The 20338-nt window shown below is 32.2% G+C and overlaps 1 protein-coding gene across 2 annotated transcripts in view; it reads left to right on the top strand.

Annotated features, from left to right (window-relative positions):
• The window catches only part of LOC105221120 (serine-rich adhesin for platelets), a 150798-nt gene that overhangs the window by 108176 nt on the left and 22284 nt on the right, over positions 1-20338 (top strand). For both annotated transcript variants that reach the window (XM_011197845.3, XM_011197844.3), the window contains exons 2-3: positions 18423-19691; positions 19858-20019. In XM_011197845.3, coding sequence (XP_011196147.1) covers positions 18423-19691; positions 19858-20019 — 1431 coding nt within the window. The remainder of the gene's footprint in view (positions 1-18422; positions 19692-19857; positions 20020-20338) is intronic.

Genomic DNA, 20338 nt, shown 5'->3' on the forward strand with positions numbered 1-20338 from the left:
TTAAATTAAGTTAAATTAAATTAAAATGAAACGAAATGAAATGAAATAAACATATAAACAATAAAAAACTTTAATTAAATTAAATTAAATTAAATTAAGTTAATTTAAATTAATTAAAATCAAATTAAATTAAGTTAAATTATTAAAGTAAATTAAATTAAATTAAGTTAAATTATTAAAGTAAATTATATTAAATTAAATTAAATCAAATCAAATTAGATTAAATTAAATTAAATTAAATTAAATTAAATTAAATTAAATTAAATTAAATTAAATTAAATTAAATTAAATTAAATTAAGTTAATTTAAATTAATTAAAATCAAATTAAATTAAGTTAAATTAAATTAAATTAAGTTAAATTATTAAAGTAAATTAAATTAAATTAAACTAAATCAAATCAAATTAGATTAAATTAAATAAAATAAAATTAAATTAAGTTAAATTAAATTAAAATGAAACGAAATGAAATGAAATAAACATATAAACAATAAAAAACTTAAATTAAATTAAATTAAATTAAATCAAATCAAATTAGATTAAATTAAATTAAATTAAATTAAATTAAATTAAATTAAATTAAATTAAATTAAATTAAATTAAATTAAATTAAATTAAATTAAATTAAATTAAATTAAATTAAATTAAATCAAATTAAATCAAATTAAATTAAAATGAAACGAAATGAAATGAAATAAACATATAAACAATAAAAAACTTTAAATAAAATAAAATAAAATAAAATAAAATTAATTAAAATTAAATTAAATTAAGTTAATTTAAATTAATTAAAATCAAATTAAATTAAGTTAAATTAAATTAAATTAAATTAAGTTAAATTATTAAAGTAAATTAAATTAAATTAAAATGAAATGAAATAAACATATAAACAATAAAAAACTTTAATTAAATTAAATTAAACGAAATTAAATAAAATTAAGTTAATTTAAATTAATTAAAATCAAATTAAATTAAGTTAAATTAAATTAAATTAAGTTAAATTATTAAAGTAAATTAAATTAAATTAAACTAAATCAAATCAAATTAGATTAAATTAAATTAAATTAAATTAAATCAAATTAAATTAAAATGAAACAAAATGAAATGAAATAAACATATAAACAATAAAAAACTTTAAATAAAATAAAATTAAATTAAGTTAAATTAAATTAAAATAAATTAAATTAAAATGAAACGAAATGAAATAAAATAAACACATATACAAAAAAACTTTAATTAAATTAAATTAAATTAAATTAAGTTAAATTAAATTAATTAAAATCAAATTAAATTAAGTTAAATTAAATTAAATTAAGTTAAATTATTAAAGTAAATTAAATTAAATTAAATTAAATAAAATCAAATTAGATTAAATTAAATTAAATTAAAATGAAACGAAATGAAATGAAATAAACATATAAACAATAAAAAACTTTAAATAATATAACAAAATGTAAATCTTAAAATCATTCATAAAATCCTCAGTGAATAGTGAAAAAAAAATTAAATTTTTTTTTTCCTTTCTGTCTCTTCCTACCACCTGTTTACACTCAAGCCAAAGCAACTGCATTCTTACTTACGTCCGCAAAGTTCTGCACTCTGGCGCTTTCATTCACTTGCGGCAACATAAATTTATGTGTGCGAATATATACATTTGTATTTATACATATATACATACAAATATAGTTCATTTGAGCGAATGTGAAAAATTTGATTAAATTTTTTTGACATTCTGCTATAACAATTCATTCACTTTGAACATACATTTTGGCATCTGTCAATTTCCGCCTTGCAGCACAGACTCACACACACACCCACTCGCTCAAATGCATATTATTGATCTCTATGCTGCACATTGACGGAATTTCAACGGTCGGTTGCAACGCTGCAAATTTTATAATTTGATATGAGTGATGCGGAACATGAATTTGATGGATTTTCTGGTATTTGTTGGTTCTCCATTCTTGTGCTTACTTTATTTTTTTCCTTCCTTTTTGTTTAGTATTTTCCCAAAGCCAAAGTTCAATTGTACGAAGTTGTAAGAGATATGCCTTAAAAATATTTATTCTTATAATGAAAAGCCAGAGAAATGTATTGTTATGGTTTTCATATTATATAGCGCAATACAGTTCAGCAATTTCATATAACATATTACTACAGTCTTCTCAATCTCAAGCCATTATGTTGTGAGATGCTGACATAAATGACAACAAATGGAATTTTACAAAGAGTAGTTTTTATGCTTTTTGAAGAAAATGAAAATCATTTGACAGAAATATTTAGTTGTTAGCATCCATCTTGTTGTTATGCCATAAGCACAGTGAAAAATAAGATATTATAACAGAAATAAATGAATAACCAAAGTAATTCCATGAACTTCTCAATGAAGTACAACGACTAAAATTTCATTTAATTCTTTGAATTGTCATTCTGAATTCCAAGCATTTTAGTTGTCTAATTGAATTATTGGTCCACCTGTATTGCAGGAATATTCGTTTGTATTTTCGAGAAGAAATTTTTTGTTAGCCACTACATGGGTTTCCAATTGGATAATATTCGTAGAATTTGTTTGACTTAACTAAGTACATGAGAGTGTCTGTTGTATAACATAAAAAAACGATTAAATTCCCATGAATACTTCACCGTGCGTAAAAGTATGCAACGAAATCGGACATAGTCAGTTGAACTGCGTATATTTCACATCGAGTGCTCTGATGAGAATATAGTTGGATAACTAAGCGATTTAAGGTTAGAGCTCCAAGTATTAATTTATTTGGGAATGATGCGGGAACTAACTGAGACGTAAAGAGTAGTAAAGAGAGAGAGTAAGTTATAACTATACGTTAAACCAACATGGACAGGTGGATAGGTGGGGTATTTTAATATATATATTTCACTCGTTTATTTATGCAAACAACCGTTATGTGCAGAGAATAATTATTGAATTGTAAAAATATATATTGATTTTCTAATTGTTTCAACATATTTACATACATATTGATTATCTAAGAAAAGTTGAATGTCCGTGAGTACTGCATTGTTGACATTCGTTTGTCAATTGCACTTCAGCTTTGACGTTTTTGGCGGACGCGAAAAGTTCTTCGCCATTCTCACACCTTCCCCTTATATATTTATATAGTATATGCATACATTGTATGTTGACATTTAAAATTTCTCTAAACATTTTTGTTGAATTTACAATTTATATGTGTTTACACAACGCGTGGCATTTCCGCACTAAATGTCACTTAAACATAAACAATTGTATAAACAAATAATATTATGCAAAATATAAGCATTGTTGACCCTAGAGATTAATTATTAATGGCTTAAATTAGTTAAAATGTATTAAATACTTCATATAATGTATTAAATGTATTAAATTCTTCTATATGTATGTAATTGCCGTTTAGCCGGTTATATCCGAATCGATGAGAGCGCGCCACTCCTCTCTTTCCTTCGCAGTTCGGCGCCAGTTGGAGATTCCAAGTGTAACCAGGTCGCTCTCCACCTGGTCCCTCCAACAGAGTGGAGGCCTTCCGCTTCCTCGGCTTCGGCTTTCGCCGTTGCCAATGTTCTGAGGACCATAAATCTTGTGCAAAATGTTCCTCTCGAAAACTCCTAGTGTCGTCTCATCTGATGTTGACATCGTCCAAGCTTCTGCACCATAAAGCAGAACGGGAATGATAAACGACTTGTAGAGTTTGATTTTGGTTCGTCGAGAGAGGACTTTACTTTTCAATTGCCTACTCAGTCCAAAATAGCACCTTTTGGCAAGAGTTATTCTGCGCTGGATTTCGAGGCTGACATTGTTGTGATGTTGATGCTGGTTCCCAGGTATACGAAATTATCTACGACTTCGAAGTTATGACTGTCAACCGTGACGTGGGAGCCTGTACTTTTATACTTTCCCCGAAGTTTCCTTTATTTTTTTTAATTCGCACGTTTAATTTTTTTATATTAAAACAATTAAAATAATATAGGAGATCTTTTTTACTCCGTTTGTTACAAATTCTTTTATTAACGCTTCAGATTGATCCTTAATTGAGTCAATTTGCAATTATTTGTTATACAAATTAGTGTATTCATTAGCAAATGGACTTAATTAAGTAACTGTATGAGTAAATTGATCCTTAATCGAGTCGATTAGCAACTATATTTAAATTAGTGTAGCAATTGCATGAATAAATTGATCCTTAATTGAGTCAATTAGCAATTCTATACAAGTTAGTGTGGCAATTTGCTAATTGACTAAATTAAAAAAAAAATTAATTCTGAAAAACATTTTAATCAAACACATCATTTCTTTAAAATCTTAATCAGCATTATATCAACACCTTTTGAAATATTTGTACATCTGATTACCTATTGTCCCTTAGCTTGTGACGACTGCGTGCCTGCAATACTCACCGATCGCCAAAACGCGATTACAAAAATATCCGCCAGTGCAATAAGACAAATCAACTGCATATATTTAGCGCTGTCTGTCAATTTAATTTTATACCTGATTAAATAGAGAACAAAGCAAGCATTTAAATAAGTACGAGACATACCAAAAAAATCACAAAAACACTTGCAATATCTTATTTTTAACGGTCACACTGGCGACGCGAGCGCAGCTTAAAGGCTAAAAATACACACATTACCCAGCGGTTGCCGGCTAGTCAGATGCTTATTCACATATCTACATAGGAGTATATTATATTCGTGTATGCAACCTGCCAGCTGTCGGCCACGTTAGCCACCAAAGCACGCCGTAGCCCCCGTCACCGCGCAGAAGCTCTGCCGCACAAATCATTTCAGTTTGTCGTAGCTCAGTGCTTGTCATTAAAATGCAAAGTTTGGCGATCGCCGCCGTCGTGGAGGACACTGCTGTTGTCATCGTCGCTAGCTTGGCATACCAATGATGGTGCAACTAACTGTTGCTGCTGTTGTTGTTGTTGTGGCGTTGTGCGGGCGTTTTTGCCGCATAGCAACAGCGCCGCTGTCTTTGTTTTTATCGCCACAAATGGTCTGATGCACCAAGCCACAAATGGTGTGCTTAGCATTGACGAAATGCTAAAGGGGTTGCATATCAATAGCAATTCGTCTTTTATTGTCTGTCCTCATGCCTTTATTTTTTGTTATTATCTACCTTCTCTTTGTTTTAGTATTATTTACAACAACAAAAAATCTTAAAATATATCTACATAAGAAACCCATATCCCACAATACGACTAGGTGCATGACTAATTACATAATATGTATTGGCTAAATTAATATACAATTTATTTTCAGTCCTTTATTATATATATTTTTTTATTTCTTAAGATGTCTTCTCATATGCATATCTAGCATAATTGTGTAATATTCGCAAAATCGTTAATTAATTTCATTTGCATTTTATTAATTGCGATTTAAGTGTTGCATGAAGTGTGCTAAATGCCGCAGTGTTGTAACAAGCCATGCTATTTAATTTATTATATATTTTCGTGAAATTTGAAATTTATTTTATTCATTTTCGGGTATTTTCGAATCTTAATTAAACAGCACATTTTCTTCCTGATTAAATAATATGGTAACTGCAGTGTATTTTATACATATGGGGTGCTTTACTGAGAGTTATAGGGCTTCTTGGTATGGTACTCCGGATACTTTAACAATGATTCCATGAGACTTACCGTGGAACAAAATTTAAAGCATTTTCATATGAATGATGATTTACGGTCGGAACTTCTCTTATGATAAGGCTTTAAAATTAATTGCGAAGAACCGACGGTATCGCCAATGGCCAGTTGGAAACAAAAATTAGGCGTATCGATTGCGACATAAAGCCAGTTATTGAATCGATAGTGATGATGTGATGGCCATATTCTTGAATTTGTCATTTTTCCTGAGTTTTACTTGAAATAATAATAGTTACATTCATCTAAATTCACCACACTATATAAGTTCCAACGAATCAATAGTGTGCAAAATAAAAATAAATTAGCTTGTATTGGATCGATCATTGGTTCTGTCTTCAACAAGACATCCACACTTGATATTTGCTTAGATGTCATTAAATTGTGACAGCGATGCAAATGAAGGCATACCAGAACAATCAATAAAAGCTCTTTGACCGCAAGTATATTTGGATACCTTTTCATGATGAATAGATACTAGATGTCTAAAGTGAGTAGGTCGAAAGTGACCAAGACTTTAAAGTCCTCAAAGAACTAACATCTCATACTTTGTTAGTTTTCCCTTTGTCTATGGAATCTTTTGAGATCGTTCATAGTAACCAACCAAACTTGACTTTGTGTTGTCGCCATCCAAATCGTGTATACCATCTTATCTTAGAGATAAATTATATTATCTTATGTACGATTATATCTATAGATCTGTAATTAAAGTTAAATTTGAGTGCAATTGTATAACGTTTCACTTTTTCTAAAGATATTATACTAGATCCAGTGATCTAACCTTCTTATTAAGGTTTTACATGGGTTTCGTGGATTCAAAGAATCGATTTTTTGTTTTTTGGCTTATTAATTTCTACAACATCTCAAGAATATTGTCCTAAATCAATTCAAGTCGATCCGAATAGTAGTTTCGCTGATACAGCCTTGGGAAAGTGTGCGCTCCAAGTCAAGTACTATTGTAACTCAACACATTAAACGCGTTTTTCTCGAATCCGTGTTTTCAAAAGTCGGTTGTCAAATTTTCTCGAAAACTATTCAACCGATCTTGATGAAATTTTGAACAGGTGTTGGAGATAACGCACGAGTAAATGTGCTTGAACGAAGGATTTTATTTGTTTTCAATTGCAACTACAGTGGAACTTCTCTAACTCGAATCACCATAATCCACAAAAAAAAAAATTCGAGTTAGAGAGATTTGGAGTTGTAGAAATTTTCATTAAAACGTAAATTTTTCAAAAAGGTATAAATTATATAAAATATACCCACAGTTTTAGTTATTTACTACGTGTATCCTGTAATTTTATTTGTTGCAGTTTGCTATTGTTTGGCTCTTGACGTCCATATCTCATGCCTTTGTTACACGATTCATGAAATCTATAAGTGTAATATCATATTTTTTGTTCGCCTCCATACGAATATAGGGACTCTTTTAAAGTTGTTCCTTGATAGTAAAATTTTAAATTTTGTATTATGCCCTGATCGAAAAGTTCGATTTATGATTTACTTCTATTGCCAATTTAAAAGTTCGAGTTATGGAGATCTTCTACTTATAGAACTTCGAGTTATGGAAGTTCCACTGTATTTGAAAAAAAAAAAAAAACAAAATGTCAAGTAAATTTGACCGAAATTTTTATTTTTTTTTTGGAAAAATGTCTGCCAAACTTCCAATTTTTCCTTTTTTTGTCTTTCCTTCGTTAAAGCACCACTTTATGGTCTTACCTAAAACACTTATTTTTGTTTTTTTTTTTCATTTTGGATGGTCCTGTCAGGAGTTATGTTGACAACGCGGACGCACTTTTTTCCGAGGGGTCACCGGAAATGAAGTCGCAATGAAGGAGTTTTACTTTTTTTTGAAAATTACGCGACAAAACAAATGTAACCCCTTAATGAGTTTTCTTTCGCTTAGGTAATTTTATTTATTTATTTGGTGTCATTATTTCTTTTGTCTTTCATATTTTGAAGCCTGACGGCTTTGAAGGGTTTGGTTAAATTTGATATTTATAATTAATACTATAAAAATTGTTATAGTTTGTTCATGGATTCCCCTTTTTAATTTATTTCTCATATTTTATTTCTTATCTCTTCCCTTAAGATTAGATAAGTTTAGATCGACAAGAAATATTATTCACCCTATATATGTAAATTTAAAAATAGCGTTTGTTCGTTTTAGTTTATTTAGCTTTACTTCTCATGGGGTTTCATAAATTTCAACATATTTTATAATTCATATTTTTTTGAATATAGTTATAATAAGAAGCGCCGTATCTTCACACATATACATTCTTTTTTTTTTGTTTTATGCTTTTTTATAGCACTTTTTTCGCTAACCCTTCGAACTTTGCCTGAATAAGCTCAGCAAACTTTGAACTTTTGTACTAAAGTATTTAAGTTGACATTCTTCATGGACCTTAAGGAAAATGAAAATTGACAAGTATGCTAGCGTTGCCTATGGCAATCTTTCAAGAGCGCGTACAAACAAATTTTACCTTTTCGAAATTGGACAGAAGCCCTTTCTCTCCGCTGGCTTTTTTACGGAAATTGTCGAATACAATTAGTGAAAATCACACGAATATGCAAACTGTTTGCACTGCACAATGACAGCATGGCAAGAAAAAGTATAAAAAAAATATATATAAAAACTTAAAATAAAAAAAAAGTAAAAAAATAAACAGAAAATAAATAAAGAAAAAACAGCAAAAATAGTGAAATTGTAAGAAAAAATATCTCTAGTTGGCGAGGTTTTTGTAAGAATGCCCAAAATTAATTATATTTACACCGAGTGGACGTGCGTTCATGCTTCATTAAAAAATTTTAATTATTTTTCACACCCTTCGAAACCGAAAACGAGCAAAATGCAGACTTAAAATGCGAAGAAGAAGAAGAAGAAAACCAAAAATAACAAAAAATTCAACGACCGCTATTTACCATATATCGAAAGTGTCGCGCACTTTTCTTTAATAAACTAGCGCTTTTGTTGTTGTTGTTGTTGTTATGCTGTCTTTCTTGTGTTTTTGTTCTATTTATGTTTTTGGCAAAAATAGAAACTATTGGCAAGGGAAGTGAAATTGAAATGCGTAAATGCGAGCGGCGGCAGATCTGCGAAAGTGTCGAAACTAAATTAATAAAAACGAAAATAGGTTCGACACATGTGCAACGGTCGGCGGCATGCAGCGGCGTGGCATGCCACAATGTCGCAGCAATGGCACACGTTGCCACAAGCACCGCGCCCGGCACATAGAAACACAAGTTAAGCTCCGTGTGTGTGTGTGAGGGTATGCTTATGTGGCGTGGCAGCCACGTCAAATGACCGAACATAACGGAATTGGCTGAATTGGCTTGGATGGACGCGTAAAGTGGGTTAGTTGGCAGCGGTCAGCAGCAATGTATAGCCGCTCTGATGGGCAGGGATTTCGTCGTTGAATGTGTATGTATGTGTGTATGCATGCTTGAATAAAGCGGGTCCCTCATTGTTTTAAAAATGGCGACGCAGCGAAAACTACAAATAAAAATAATATATTTAAATATTTAAAAATAAAATAGACAAAAATATTTGCCTTTAAAAAAACTGAAGCGTAAAAATATAGTCAACAAAAGCGCACAAGTAAATACGCCGGCAAGGGGCGAGCTGCCGGCTAAATAAAAAATCGACAACAAAGGCTGCTCAAGGTTGACCATGGTGCCACCAGTCAGCGTATTTGTTTGCTATTGTTTTTGTTAGTGCTGCTGCTGCTGTTGTTTTTAGTGGTTTGCTTTTGTTTTGTTTGGCTTTCGCGTTGTTTTTTTCTTCTCGTTCTTTCTCTCGCTGTAATCTGTTGTAGGTACTTGTTGTTGGTGTGTCTCGCAATTCGATGAATTTCACCGAAAAGTCGTGCCAACAAAATCAATAAACAAAAGCGTTGAAAAGGGCTAAAAGGTGAACACACATACATGTCTACTTATAAAGGCCAGTAAATCACACATTGATCAGAAAGGTTGCTCATACGCACTGTCGCACAGCAGAAGTGGCGAACCTTTGTGCAGTGAGTGCGTATGTGTTGTCCATTTTGGACTCGAAAGGTTAGAAGTTAGTTTTATTATTACGAGGAAAAGCTTATTTTGCATTAATCTTTTAATAAGTAAGTTTCAAAACTGAAATTGTTAAAAATTTATATTTAAGTTTTATGCACTTCATAATGTTTAACTTTTACTTTTTAGTTTTTTCGTATTATGTGCTAAACCAAAGAGCTCTCCTTTTGTTGATACTCACTACAATTTATGAAATTTTAATTTAAACAAAGTATTGAATATAATTCTAAGACAATAATTTTTTGAAGAATTTAAACCTTTTTATAATTTTTTCTTTTGGGATTTTTTTTACCCCAAACCTTATTGGTGTTCTTATAATATTTTTTAAGAATTAATTTAGAAAGAAAAAAGTAAAAAAAAAAAGAAATCTGAAAAATTTTGTTTTTTAAATATCTTTTTTAAGTTTTAATTTCTAGAAAAAAAAATTTTAAAAGTTATAAAAATTTATAAACTTTTTTAAATTATTTTATAAACTATTTTTGTTATTTTAGTTAAAAAAAAAAAACAAATTGTTTAGAATCATATTTTTGTAAAAAAAAAAAATTTTGTGGGAAATATTTGTTAAAAAATTATTCAAATTATTTATCATTTCTTATTATTTTGTTAAAAAGTGAATTTTTTTTGAAGGAAACTCAATAAAAATCGAATTTTAAAAATTAATATATTTGCGAAAAAAACCAAAAAATAAATCTTTTCTAAAAAAATATAAAAAAAAACTATTTTTTAGAAATGAATGTTGGAAAAAATTTTATTTTTGTTTGTTATATAACATAAATATATGTATCTGTATATGATATATTAACCTAAAATAGCTGACGATAGTTTTAATTTGACCACTTTTATTTGCTTTCAATTACTCATCCCTCTTTAATTTCCGATTAATAACACTTAGCTGCGTAGTTATCATTACTACTAGATTAATCGGGGATTCACGGACGCTATCAGTGGCAATAACTCGTATAAAAGCAATTAAGATTACAATACAGTCTTTACTTTTCTATATTTACTCTATTGTTCAGTTGTATTAGCAATGATAATGGATATAGATAAAAATAGTTATTAATGTGGAATAGAAATTGTTTTTATATATACAGATATGATTGTGTACATTATGTGATAACTAAATTGTTAATTGCAAAAATTCCTAATTTATTGTCAATTTTTGTGTTTTGATTTTAGTTTAAATTTATCGATATTTTTTCCTTTCAGAAATATTGAATTAATAATAATTTTAGCGATAAAACTCTCTAATTACAAATTTTACCTTTTTATAAAGCGGAAATATTTGTAAATTAATCGAAATGGAATAAAACCTACTAACAACCATACATACATATTACAACTTTTTCACACAGGAGCTAATTGATCAATTAACCGGCTTCTGCTCGATTAAAACGCTGATTAAGATAGATTTATCATACAAAATAAAAATATTTTTTAACTTTTAATTGAATCGACTTGAAAGTGAAATGCAACTCTGCTACAAAGACCGTATTTGTAATTATATATGCGTTCTTTGTCTGCGAGTGGTTGTTCACGCTCCACGACGTTAGATGCCGCTGTTAAAAATAGCTATCAGTTGATGAAACTTACCCAATTTTCATGAAAAGCAAAATCAAAAATGTGTAACAACTCAATAACCGATCGAGTAGCCGGCAGTGTGAAGGGCAAAAACTGGTTTCTCAATAAAAATTTTAATTGATCAATTAATTTGGCTGTGTGAAAAGTCTATTAGAATAATTTCGACTAATTGTTCAAGGTGGTTTAACCCTAGTTTATTCTTATCGAATACTACAACAATGTTTAAACAAAAGTCAATTTAAAGAAAGCACAACCATCGTACATACTTACACATCTTTTCACACAGCCCTATACTACATACAATGAAGACAGATACATGGAGCATGAGAAAAAATCTTTAAGTTTTCCTTGAATAATTAACGGAATACACCACCTTAGTGTAGTATATACAAATAAATAAAGATACATATAGATTTGTTCACACCCTAATCTCGCTATGTGATCCATAGTCGTCGTTGTCAGCTGCTCCTCATCACGTATCCACATTTCCGTCTAGTATATTTGTCTAATTGCCCACCGGTTTGACCCACACGCTCTTACACACTCGTACACCTAAGCACACTCAGATATGATAAAGCGTTTATTATTTTATCAAACACACATAAATTATCTACTCAAATCAATTGAAGCGTAACAATAGCTCCAACTAGCAGCGCAGACAGCTCACTTTGAAGTGGCCGCCTCCCGCTCAGCTCAACGCATTTCGAACGAATTTAGTGTAAAAGAAAATGTTTTGATTTACTACACACCCTACTGCCTACTACCGCTGCTTCCGACGACCTGCCGCTTGCCATTTATTTATTTTTTCTATTTTATTTTCAATTTTACTTTTCTGCACTAAATTCATTCATTCTTTCACAGCGGCTGGTTCTGCTTGGAGAGCTGGTATGACTTCCAACTAGAGAAATTATTTATTTTCACAGCTGAATGAGGAATTCTCAATTGAAGCACTGCTATTTGTGAATTGGTCAGTGGTGTTGTTAGAATTACTAGAATTGCTCAATCGGCAATGGCTGGCCATATTGGTCTGTCTATTCGTCTAATTAGCCACAGCGCTTGCAGTGCAAAGAATACTACGAAATACCTTTGCTGCATTTCTTCTTTATTTTTGTCCGTTGCAATTCGGGTTTCCTGTCAGCGCTAAAGTTGCTGCAAATTTAATTAACCTCTTCTTCTTCTTCATTTCTGCTGGCCAAGTCTCGTATTGCGTATAATCAGCGTATAAATGACCGGCGACCGCAAGTTTTAGCTCTTTTGTATATTCTTCTTACATTCTTGGTTTGCTCGGCAGACCAGACCCCACGCCATCACTCTCTTTGACTCGTTGGCTTCCCGGTTTTTACGAGCTGATTGTGGTAAAAGTTAGCTTCAACAATGTAAGAGTAGTAAATTAATTTGCTGCTTGTGGTTTTACTGGCATTTCAATGCTATAAAATATTTATGTGCGTCGCAAGCCAAAGGCAACTTGTTGCTGCATAACGGTATATAAGTATACTTAGTTATAAATAGCTTGCAAGTGCATCATAGTTTGTTGCTTGGAAACTAATTTCTTGCGCAATTTCTTTGGTTTGTGTTGCGTTGTGGAGTGCTCAAGTTGCCACTCGGGGGAAAAATGAGTTGGCGGTGTGATCTCTGTATGTCCTCAAATTTATTTCCGTTCACTAAGTTGATTTACTTAGTTTAGAGGGGGGTTAAGGGTACATAAATAAATCAAAATTGCAATAAAACAAGGAAAATTGTTATTAAGTATGTTTGTTTTTAGCGCGATTAAATTGGCTATTAAATAGTTTAGTAAATTAAATTATCTAAATATATAATTTATTGTAGTAAACTAATAAACTAATTAATTGTGTTTAACTAACATGACACCAACAGCGCTTAACTAACCAATTAAAATACATTACAGTAATTAAAAGCAGTTGCCTTGCTAAGTCTGAAGGCCTCTTACGTTTCAGTCGGTTTTCTCGTTCAGCAGTACCGATGAGTCTGTATGCCTCTTCATTTACATGCTGTATAAGCCTCATTTCGTGAGTCTTTGCAAGTTTGGTTATTTCGTTCACTACTGAATTCACACGAAGATCACGGTGAAGGTCAGCAGATCTAACATATCAAGGAGCATTAACTATACTTTTTAGTACCTTATTTTGGAAGCGCTGAATGCAGGCAATACAGTTTTGAGTTGAGCAACCCCATAGTTGAGCTCCATAGGCCCAAATTGGCTTTAATACTTGATTATATATAAACAGCTTGTCTGCGATTGAAAGCGTGGACCTCCTACCGACCAGATGGTAAAACTTAGCAAAGCTTTGCATCTAGGGTGATTACTAGGTACTTAGCATTATTGTGATGTGGTATAGGAGTACCTTTTATATAAATGGAATTGTATGATTGTTTTTTTTTTAAGTAAAGTCTACGTGCATTGATTTGGAATCGTTTAATTTAATGCGCCACTTGGAAGACCATTTAGTAATTGCATTAGACTGCTGTTTGCACTCGAAGGGTAGAAAATGAGGTTGACTCTCCTGCTGCTAACAAGGCTGTGTCATCCGCAAATGTCGCTGTCACGTAACTTGAGTCAGTGGGGATATCACTTGTAAAAAGCAAGTAAAGTATTGGCCCCAACACGCTTCCGTGTGGAACACCCGCTGCTATCGGTTGCAAGTTTGAGTATGCATCCTCTTGCTTTATGCGAAAGTATCTGTCTTTTAGGTAGGAAGCAATTATTTCGCAATATTGTTTGAGTAACATGCATTTCAGTTTCAGCAGTAGACCCGAATGCCAAACTCTATCAAAAGCCTGAGACACGTCTAAGAAGGCCGCAGAACAAACATTCTTTTTATCCATAGCATTTTCAACGAAATTAACGATTCGGTGTACCTGGTCAATTGTTGAATGATGATCACGAAAGCCGAACTGATGTACTGGTATAAGGTGTTTTCGATCTATTGTTGATTTCAGCCTCTTTATGAGAACGTTCTCGAAGACTTTCGATAGAGCTGGCAGCAGCGATATTGGCCTGTAAGATGTGACATCATGTAGTGGTTTACCCGGCTTAGGTATCATAATAACTTCTGATACTTTCCAAAGCGATGGAACGTATCTTAAGTATAATGCGCTGTTTACAATGTTTACAATTTTTTTATACAATTCTTTGGTAGATTGCGTAATATCTCTCCGGTTATTAAATCAAACCCAAGAGCGTTTTTGAGCCTTGCGTTCCTGATAAGACTTTTAATTTCTTTACAATTAACTAGATAAATGTTGACGAGTGGATAAAACCAACTATTTTCAGAGTTTAGCTTATCTCCATCGTTAGGTGTAAATGTGTTTCTCAAATGATTTGCAAATACTGCAGCTTTTTGTGCATTCGTTTTGGCCCATTCAGTTTCGTTTAATTTTATTGGTGCGACATGTTTTATTTGTTTATTAATATTCCTTGCAGCTTTTCAGGGCGAATAATCGGTAGTCTTATCAACAGTGAGTTTGGACAAATACGTTTTGAAGGAGTAGTTTTTAAATTGTCTAATTTTTGTTCTTAATTCCGTTGTACATCTATCAAACTCTGTTTTGAGAGCAGCCGACCTAGTTTGCTGCCATTTTCGTCGAAGTTTGCGTTTTTTATGGATACCATCTAAGATGTATTTTGGGAATTTGTTTCCACTTAGATTCACGCGAATATTCGGTGTACTGTTCCACGCAGCATTTTGAATTACTTTTGTGAAAGATTCAACTTCACAATCTAAGTCGGCATCTGTCGATATGCGCTTTAACTTAAAATCGACTTTATTCAGTATAGTCTTAAATTTATACCAATCAGTATGTTTATTAGATAAAGAACACGTGCCACTCGAAATTACTGGTTTTTCACATAAAGTTAGTAACACTGGTGAATGATCAGAGCTTAAATCTGAGCTATCTTCAATACGTAAATTGATTTTCGATACTTTGTTGATGACAAAAAAGTCAAGTAGATAATTAATTGCATTCAATTAGATTTTTTCATGATTTTAATAAATTTAGTTACATTCAATTAGTCTTATTAATGATTTTAATGAAATTATATTATATAAGTGTTCATTCAATTCAAAAGCAATGAAAAAATTTATTTCGTATATTTTTTAAATAAGTTGTTTACCTTTAACTTACCTCTTTTAATTACTATACTAATGTTATAATGTTATATTAATTTTTCTTCATAATAAAAATTAATAAATTATATTGTGTCATAAGTAATATTATTATTTAAATTATTTTCTTAATTAATAACTTTATTAACTATAACTTTATTTATAGAATTTATAAAATTGAATTTTTTGACATGAAACATTAATTGAATTGAATTTCATTTATATTAATTAAAATAATATGTATGATAAATTAAAATTAATGATAGAAGACTTATAATAGGGGATTTGGTTCTCATTAAACGATTACAATTAACTAATTGACTTAAATAAGAGTTGTAGAAATATCTTTATCATAAGTAAAATCAAATTTACATTTAACTGAAATTCTAATTAATACTTAAATTATTTATACGAATTAGTAAAACAGTTCTTTTATAATTTAAAATTACTTAATTAATGTCAGTTTACGTACATATACATATTAAGTAATTTATCATCATTAAATGAAATTGACACGTAAAAGTATATGCAGTTAATCGATTGCAATTCGCTAATTTACTTAATTAAGGGGTGTCTGAAGTATACTTATGATAAATAAATTGAATTGCACGTTTAATTTAAATTGAAATTTAATTAATTAATTCTACAATTAATTTTTAATTAATAATTTATTAAATTTTAAAATATTGTTGACAAGAGATTAAAGATAAAGATGATACTCAGTTCTCTAATGCTAAATGCCCACAGAAATATGCCAAGGTTTCTGATAACTTATTTCTTCAGCATAAAAAACTTTGATAAATCCACCTTTTATTAGGCGGTCAGTTGCAGATATTTAATATGCGCACAATTTCTACATCTAAATTTGCTAATTACGCTATTAAACTCATGATTAAGGGTTTGCTTTTGCAAAGTAATCAGTTACGATTTAACCCTTTATAACTCAACTAAGTAAAAACGGAAAAACTGTATCGTTTCTAATAGATTTCGGATAGAAATGAAATACGTGTTTTATAGTTTAAACAAAATTTTTTTTTTTGGGTGAAAAACAACAAAAAAGGGTATGTGACAGATATGTCACGTTATGTAACAACGTCTCTAAGCTCAATAATAATATTTGTATTTCGTGAATATTTACATGTTTTTAAGAAGTGTGAAATTCTTTGAAGCAGTTGTTTTGCTTGTTGTAGCATAAAGTCACAACACATTTTTCACATACCGTTTGTGATACTCCAACACATCCTGGACGCTTGCAACGAATTCGTTTTTCTGCCCATACCGGCCAGTGTCCAACTTGATCTTGCTAAACTGCCATAGTAGGAACATGTTGGGCTGGGCCCTTATGCTTTTTAGATTGTATCTGGAAACGAAGAGGAATTGAACTTCGTTTCATAGGGGACTTTGTACCCAATTTGCACAACACCGTGGCAACTTCTAAACGAAAATCAGCAGATGACAACTGATTGCCCTCTAATTTTTTTTCTTTATGAGCTCTTTTGTATAAGAGCCAAGCATTAGACACTGCAAGGTCTAAAAATAGATAAAATAGACGAACGTGCCATCGCTTGCTTATTACCTTATTACTCAATGTTACAGAAATGGTACAAACCTAAACTTCACTATATATTGTATTAGTGAACATTTTTTGAATTATCTTATAGGAATTAAACATAATAGTGAACGTACCTGAACTTTTCCACTAAATATTTTATTAAAACACTGAAAATTTTCTTATTTTTATCTTTTCGGTAATTGCAAGCACGTGCATTCACTAACTTTACCATAGCGAAAAAGAAAGTACCGTTTTATAAATGATGCCAATACATAATAAACCAGAGAATTTTCAAATTGAAAAATACGGAGTTTGACAGTGCTGGTATATCATACTTAAAAGGGAAAAATTAATTTTCCTATGTTTTGTGCCCTCTAAAAGGGTTTGTAACATATCTGTCACATGATGCTATAAAGGGTTAATGTATTTTTATTGAGATTATTTATTTTTCAATTCTTGTAAATAAATCAATTTTAGATTTTTCATATTTTTTATATTCTCTTTATTGAAAAAATTTAACAAAACGCTTTCAGGTGTATTTATTTGCCTGCAAAACCTTTTAAATCACGCGTAAGCTTTATTTAACAATATTCGCATACAAATCTTTCTCCAACACAGCGAGATATTTATAAAAATGATTTTAATAATTTATTACACGCTCGTCATATTTCAACATATTTGTATCTATGCACTATTGTTGTTGCTTTTTTAATTCCATTTCTGACTCATCCGAACTGTGAGAAACTATAAATATTTCAACTATTCCAATTAAAAAATGCTTTGCTGCCACTAAAAGTATGATTGGCACTATAAATAATGTGCATACATATGTCTGTATGTATAGATATATATGTATCCACGTGTGTGTGCTTGGATTTATACAGCTGCTGAATGAAATACTTGCCCGTTTTATTATTTATTTGTTTATCGATTTTTTTTTTATTTTCGGACGTGATTTTCACGCACAAAAACGTTTGGCCTTTGTGAAATTGTTTATCCAAATATAAATTTTCAACATTTCTGTTTTTGTATATATAAAGTTTGTAGCTTTGTTACATAATTGCCGGTAGTTTTACATTTCTCTAAAAGGCCTCAGGCACTTATTTCAATTATTCGGAAAATGCACGCAGAGATAGCAAGCAATTTCAGAATCTCGTCAATCGGTATATTGGCGAATCACAAAGTGTGGCACAAATATGTATGTGTGCATTTCTCTCTTCAAAACTGATAACCGACAAATATTGTGGTCTAACGGTTTAGAGGTTTATGGTTTTGGTTACAAGTTACTCAAATGTCTAGAGTATCATAGGCTCGATCGACTCCATATTTGCGTTCTTCCAAAACTCGTTTTGGCTATATTTTTTCTAATTCAAACTAATATAATTTTGTAACAACTTGTAATCTACATTTCTTCCATTTTCCCTTTTTTCCTGCAGAGTCTACGCAGCACGGCGTGGACGGCGGCCCTGTATCGTGGCGTTTAACGCTCGATCAGGATCTAATTGATACGCTCAAACGTAGTTTCCCAACTTGGTTTCAAGCGTCCGCCGGCAGTGACGGCAACAATACAACAACAACAACCACTACAACAACAGCAGCAGCAGCCGCTGTCTTAAAAACACCGGACGCTTCAAGCACAGAAGCATCCGACGCAAGCGCAAAACTTCCAACTGCAACAGTTGTCGAAACAAGCAAATGCAACAGCACAACAATTAACAGCTACGACAACAACAACAGCACAGCCGCCACAATTATAAATATCGCAAAGAGCGCCAGTCATTGTACGACACCCATTACCGTTGACACAACAAACCATTTGCATCAACAACTGCCATATCTGCATCACCACGACCATCACCATCACCATCACCAACAACAACAGCAACACCATCATCTGCTGCACCATAGCAACGGCCACAGCTTGAAGCGACAAAGCAACGAAAACAAAAGCATTACATCGCCACAGTTCAGCTGTAGCAGCGGTTACTCAGCAATTTTATCCTCCTCCTCATCGTCCGCCTCGCCTGCGTCGTCGATAGCATCGAACTGTTCGGTCGCCTCATCGAAGAAATCCACAGCGAGTCACAAGAGTAACAGCAGCAGCAATAGCAGTAGCAGTAGTAGCAGCAGTTCCTCTTCTTCTTCGTCATCTTCAAATTCGTCGAAATCCTCCACTTCCTCCACCAGCTCAGCAGTAGCCAGCACAAAATCGTCTACGTGCGCGAAGGCCGCCAACAACGTCGCGTCAAAGACAACATCCACGAAATCCGCCAACACCGTTAACGGTGTACAACACAAATCCGTCAACGCCACCGCGGCCACAGCTGAGACGGGGAAGAAGTGCGCCGTGTCAAAAGCGGCTGTAAAATCGGCTGTCAAGTCGGTGGTGAAGGCGCGCGAAAAGTCCACATCAACATTATCGGAAGCCGTCGCAGCGCTAGCGACAGCAAACGTGAACACCTCCGTGTCGAAGGCAATCACCAAATCCGCATCGCTGCACTCGCTGAGCAGCTGTTCCGGCGGCTCGGCATCACTACTGGCAACATTCTCATCGCCCGGTTCGACAGCAACCACCGTCGAGCTTATCTCGAATACGTCGTGTAACGCGCTCCTGACAGCTACGCAACTGAGTGGCAAAGTGGGCTTCGAGCACACCTTTCAAGACGTCATACTGTTGCAGGAAGCATACGACGACATGTCAGAAGGTGAGTCGCCCGAAAGCCAGTCGTCGCCAGTGATTGTGCGTAAAGCCGCTGTTGGCATTGACGCATAATCGAAAAATACATTTTATTTGCTCGTCGGTTTTTTTGTTGTTCTGTTTTTTTTTTTTTATATTCTTCTTCATCTTCGCTTCCGTTCGTCTCGTTACAGGTGAACAGCGCTTGAATGCGGCGGCGGCATCATTCCTCAGCAGCGGTGGTATTAGCAGTGATGACGGTGCAAATTCCGATGGCTATGATGCGCGGCAATCGCCGCCGAAGGCGATTGTCGATTCCAGTCCGCTGCAGCCGGCGATGGATAAAAATAAAGAATGTGAGTGTTCAATTTTGTATTAAAGTTAAACAAAAAGGCACAAGCAAATTCATGAAAAATATGACAGCAAAATGCGATTTTTCGCATTACGTTATATTGTATTTCAAATTTTGTTTTATACCCTACTTCCGTATCTTCTCTCTTAAGTTCCTTGTTATTCCTGCGCGATTTTGGTAATAAGTTTAAATATTTTTATTTTTCTTTCTTTCTCCAGCTGCTTGGCTCCCCTATTAGTTTCTGCGAGTGCTTGTAATTCTCAAACATTTAGCACTTTTGTTTTTCTTTCTCGAAGATTCACCATTTGCTCGTAAATAAGTTT

This window comes from Zeugodacus cucurbitae, chromosome 4, assembly GCF_028554725.1.
Source record: "Zeugodacus cucurbitae isolate PBARC_wt_2022May chromosome 4, idZeuCucr1.2, whole genome shotgun sequence".
Classification (NCBI taxonomy): Eukaryota; Metazoa; Arthropoda; class Insecta; order Diptera; family Tephritidae; genus Zeugodacus; species Zeugodacus cucurbitae.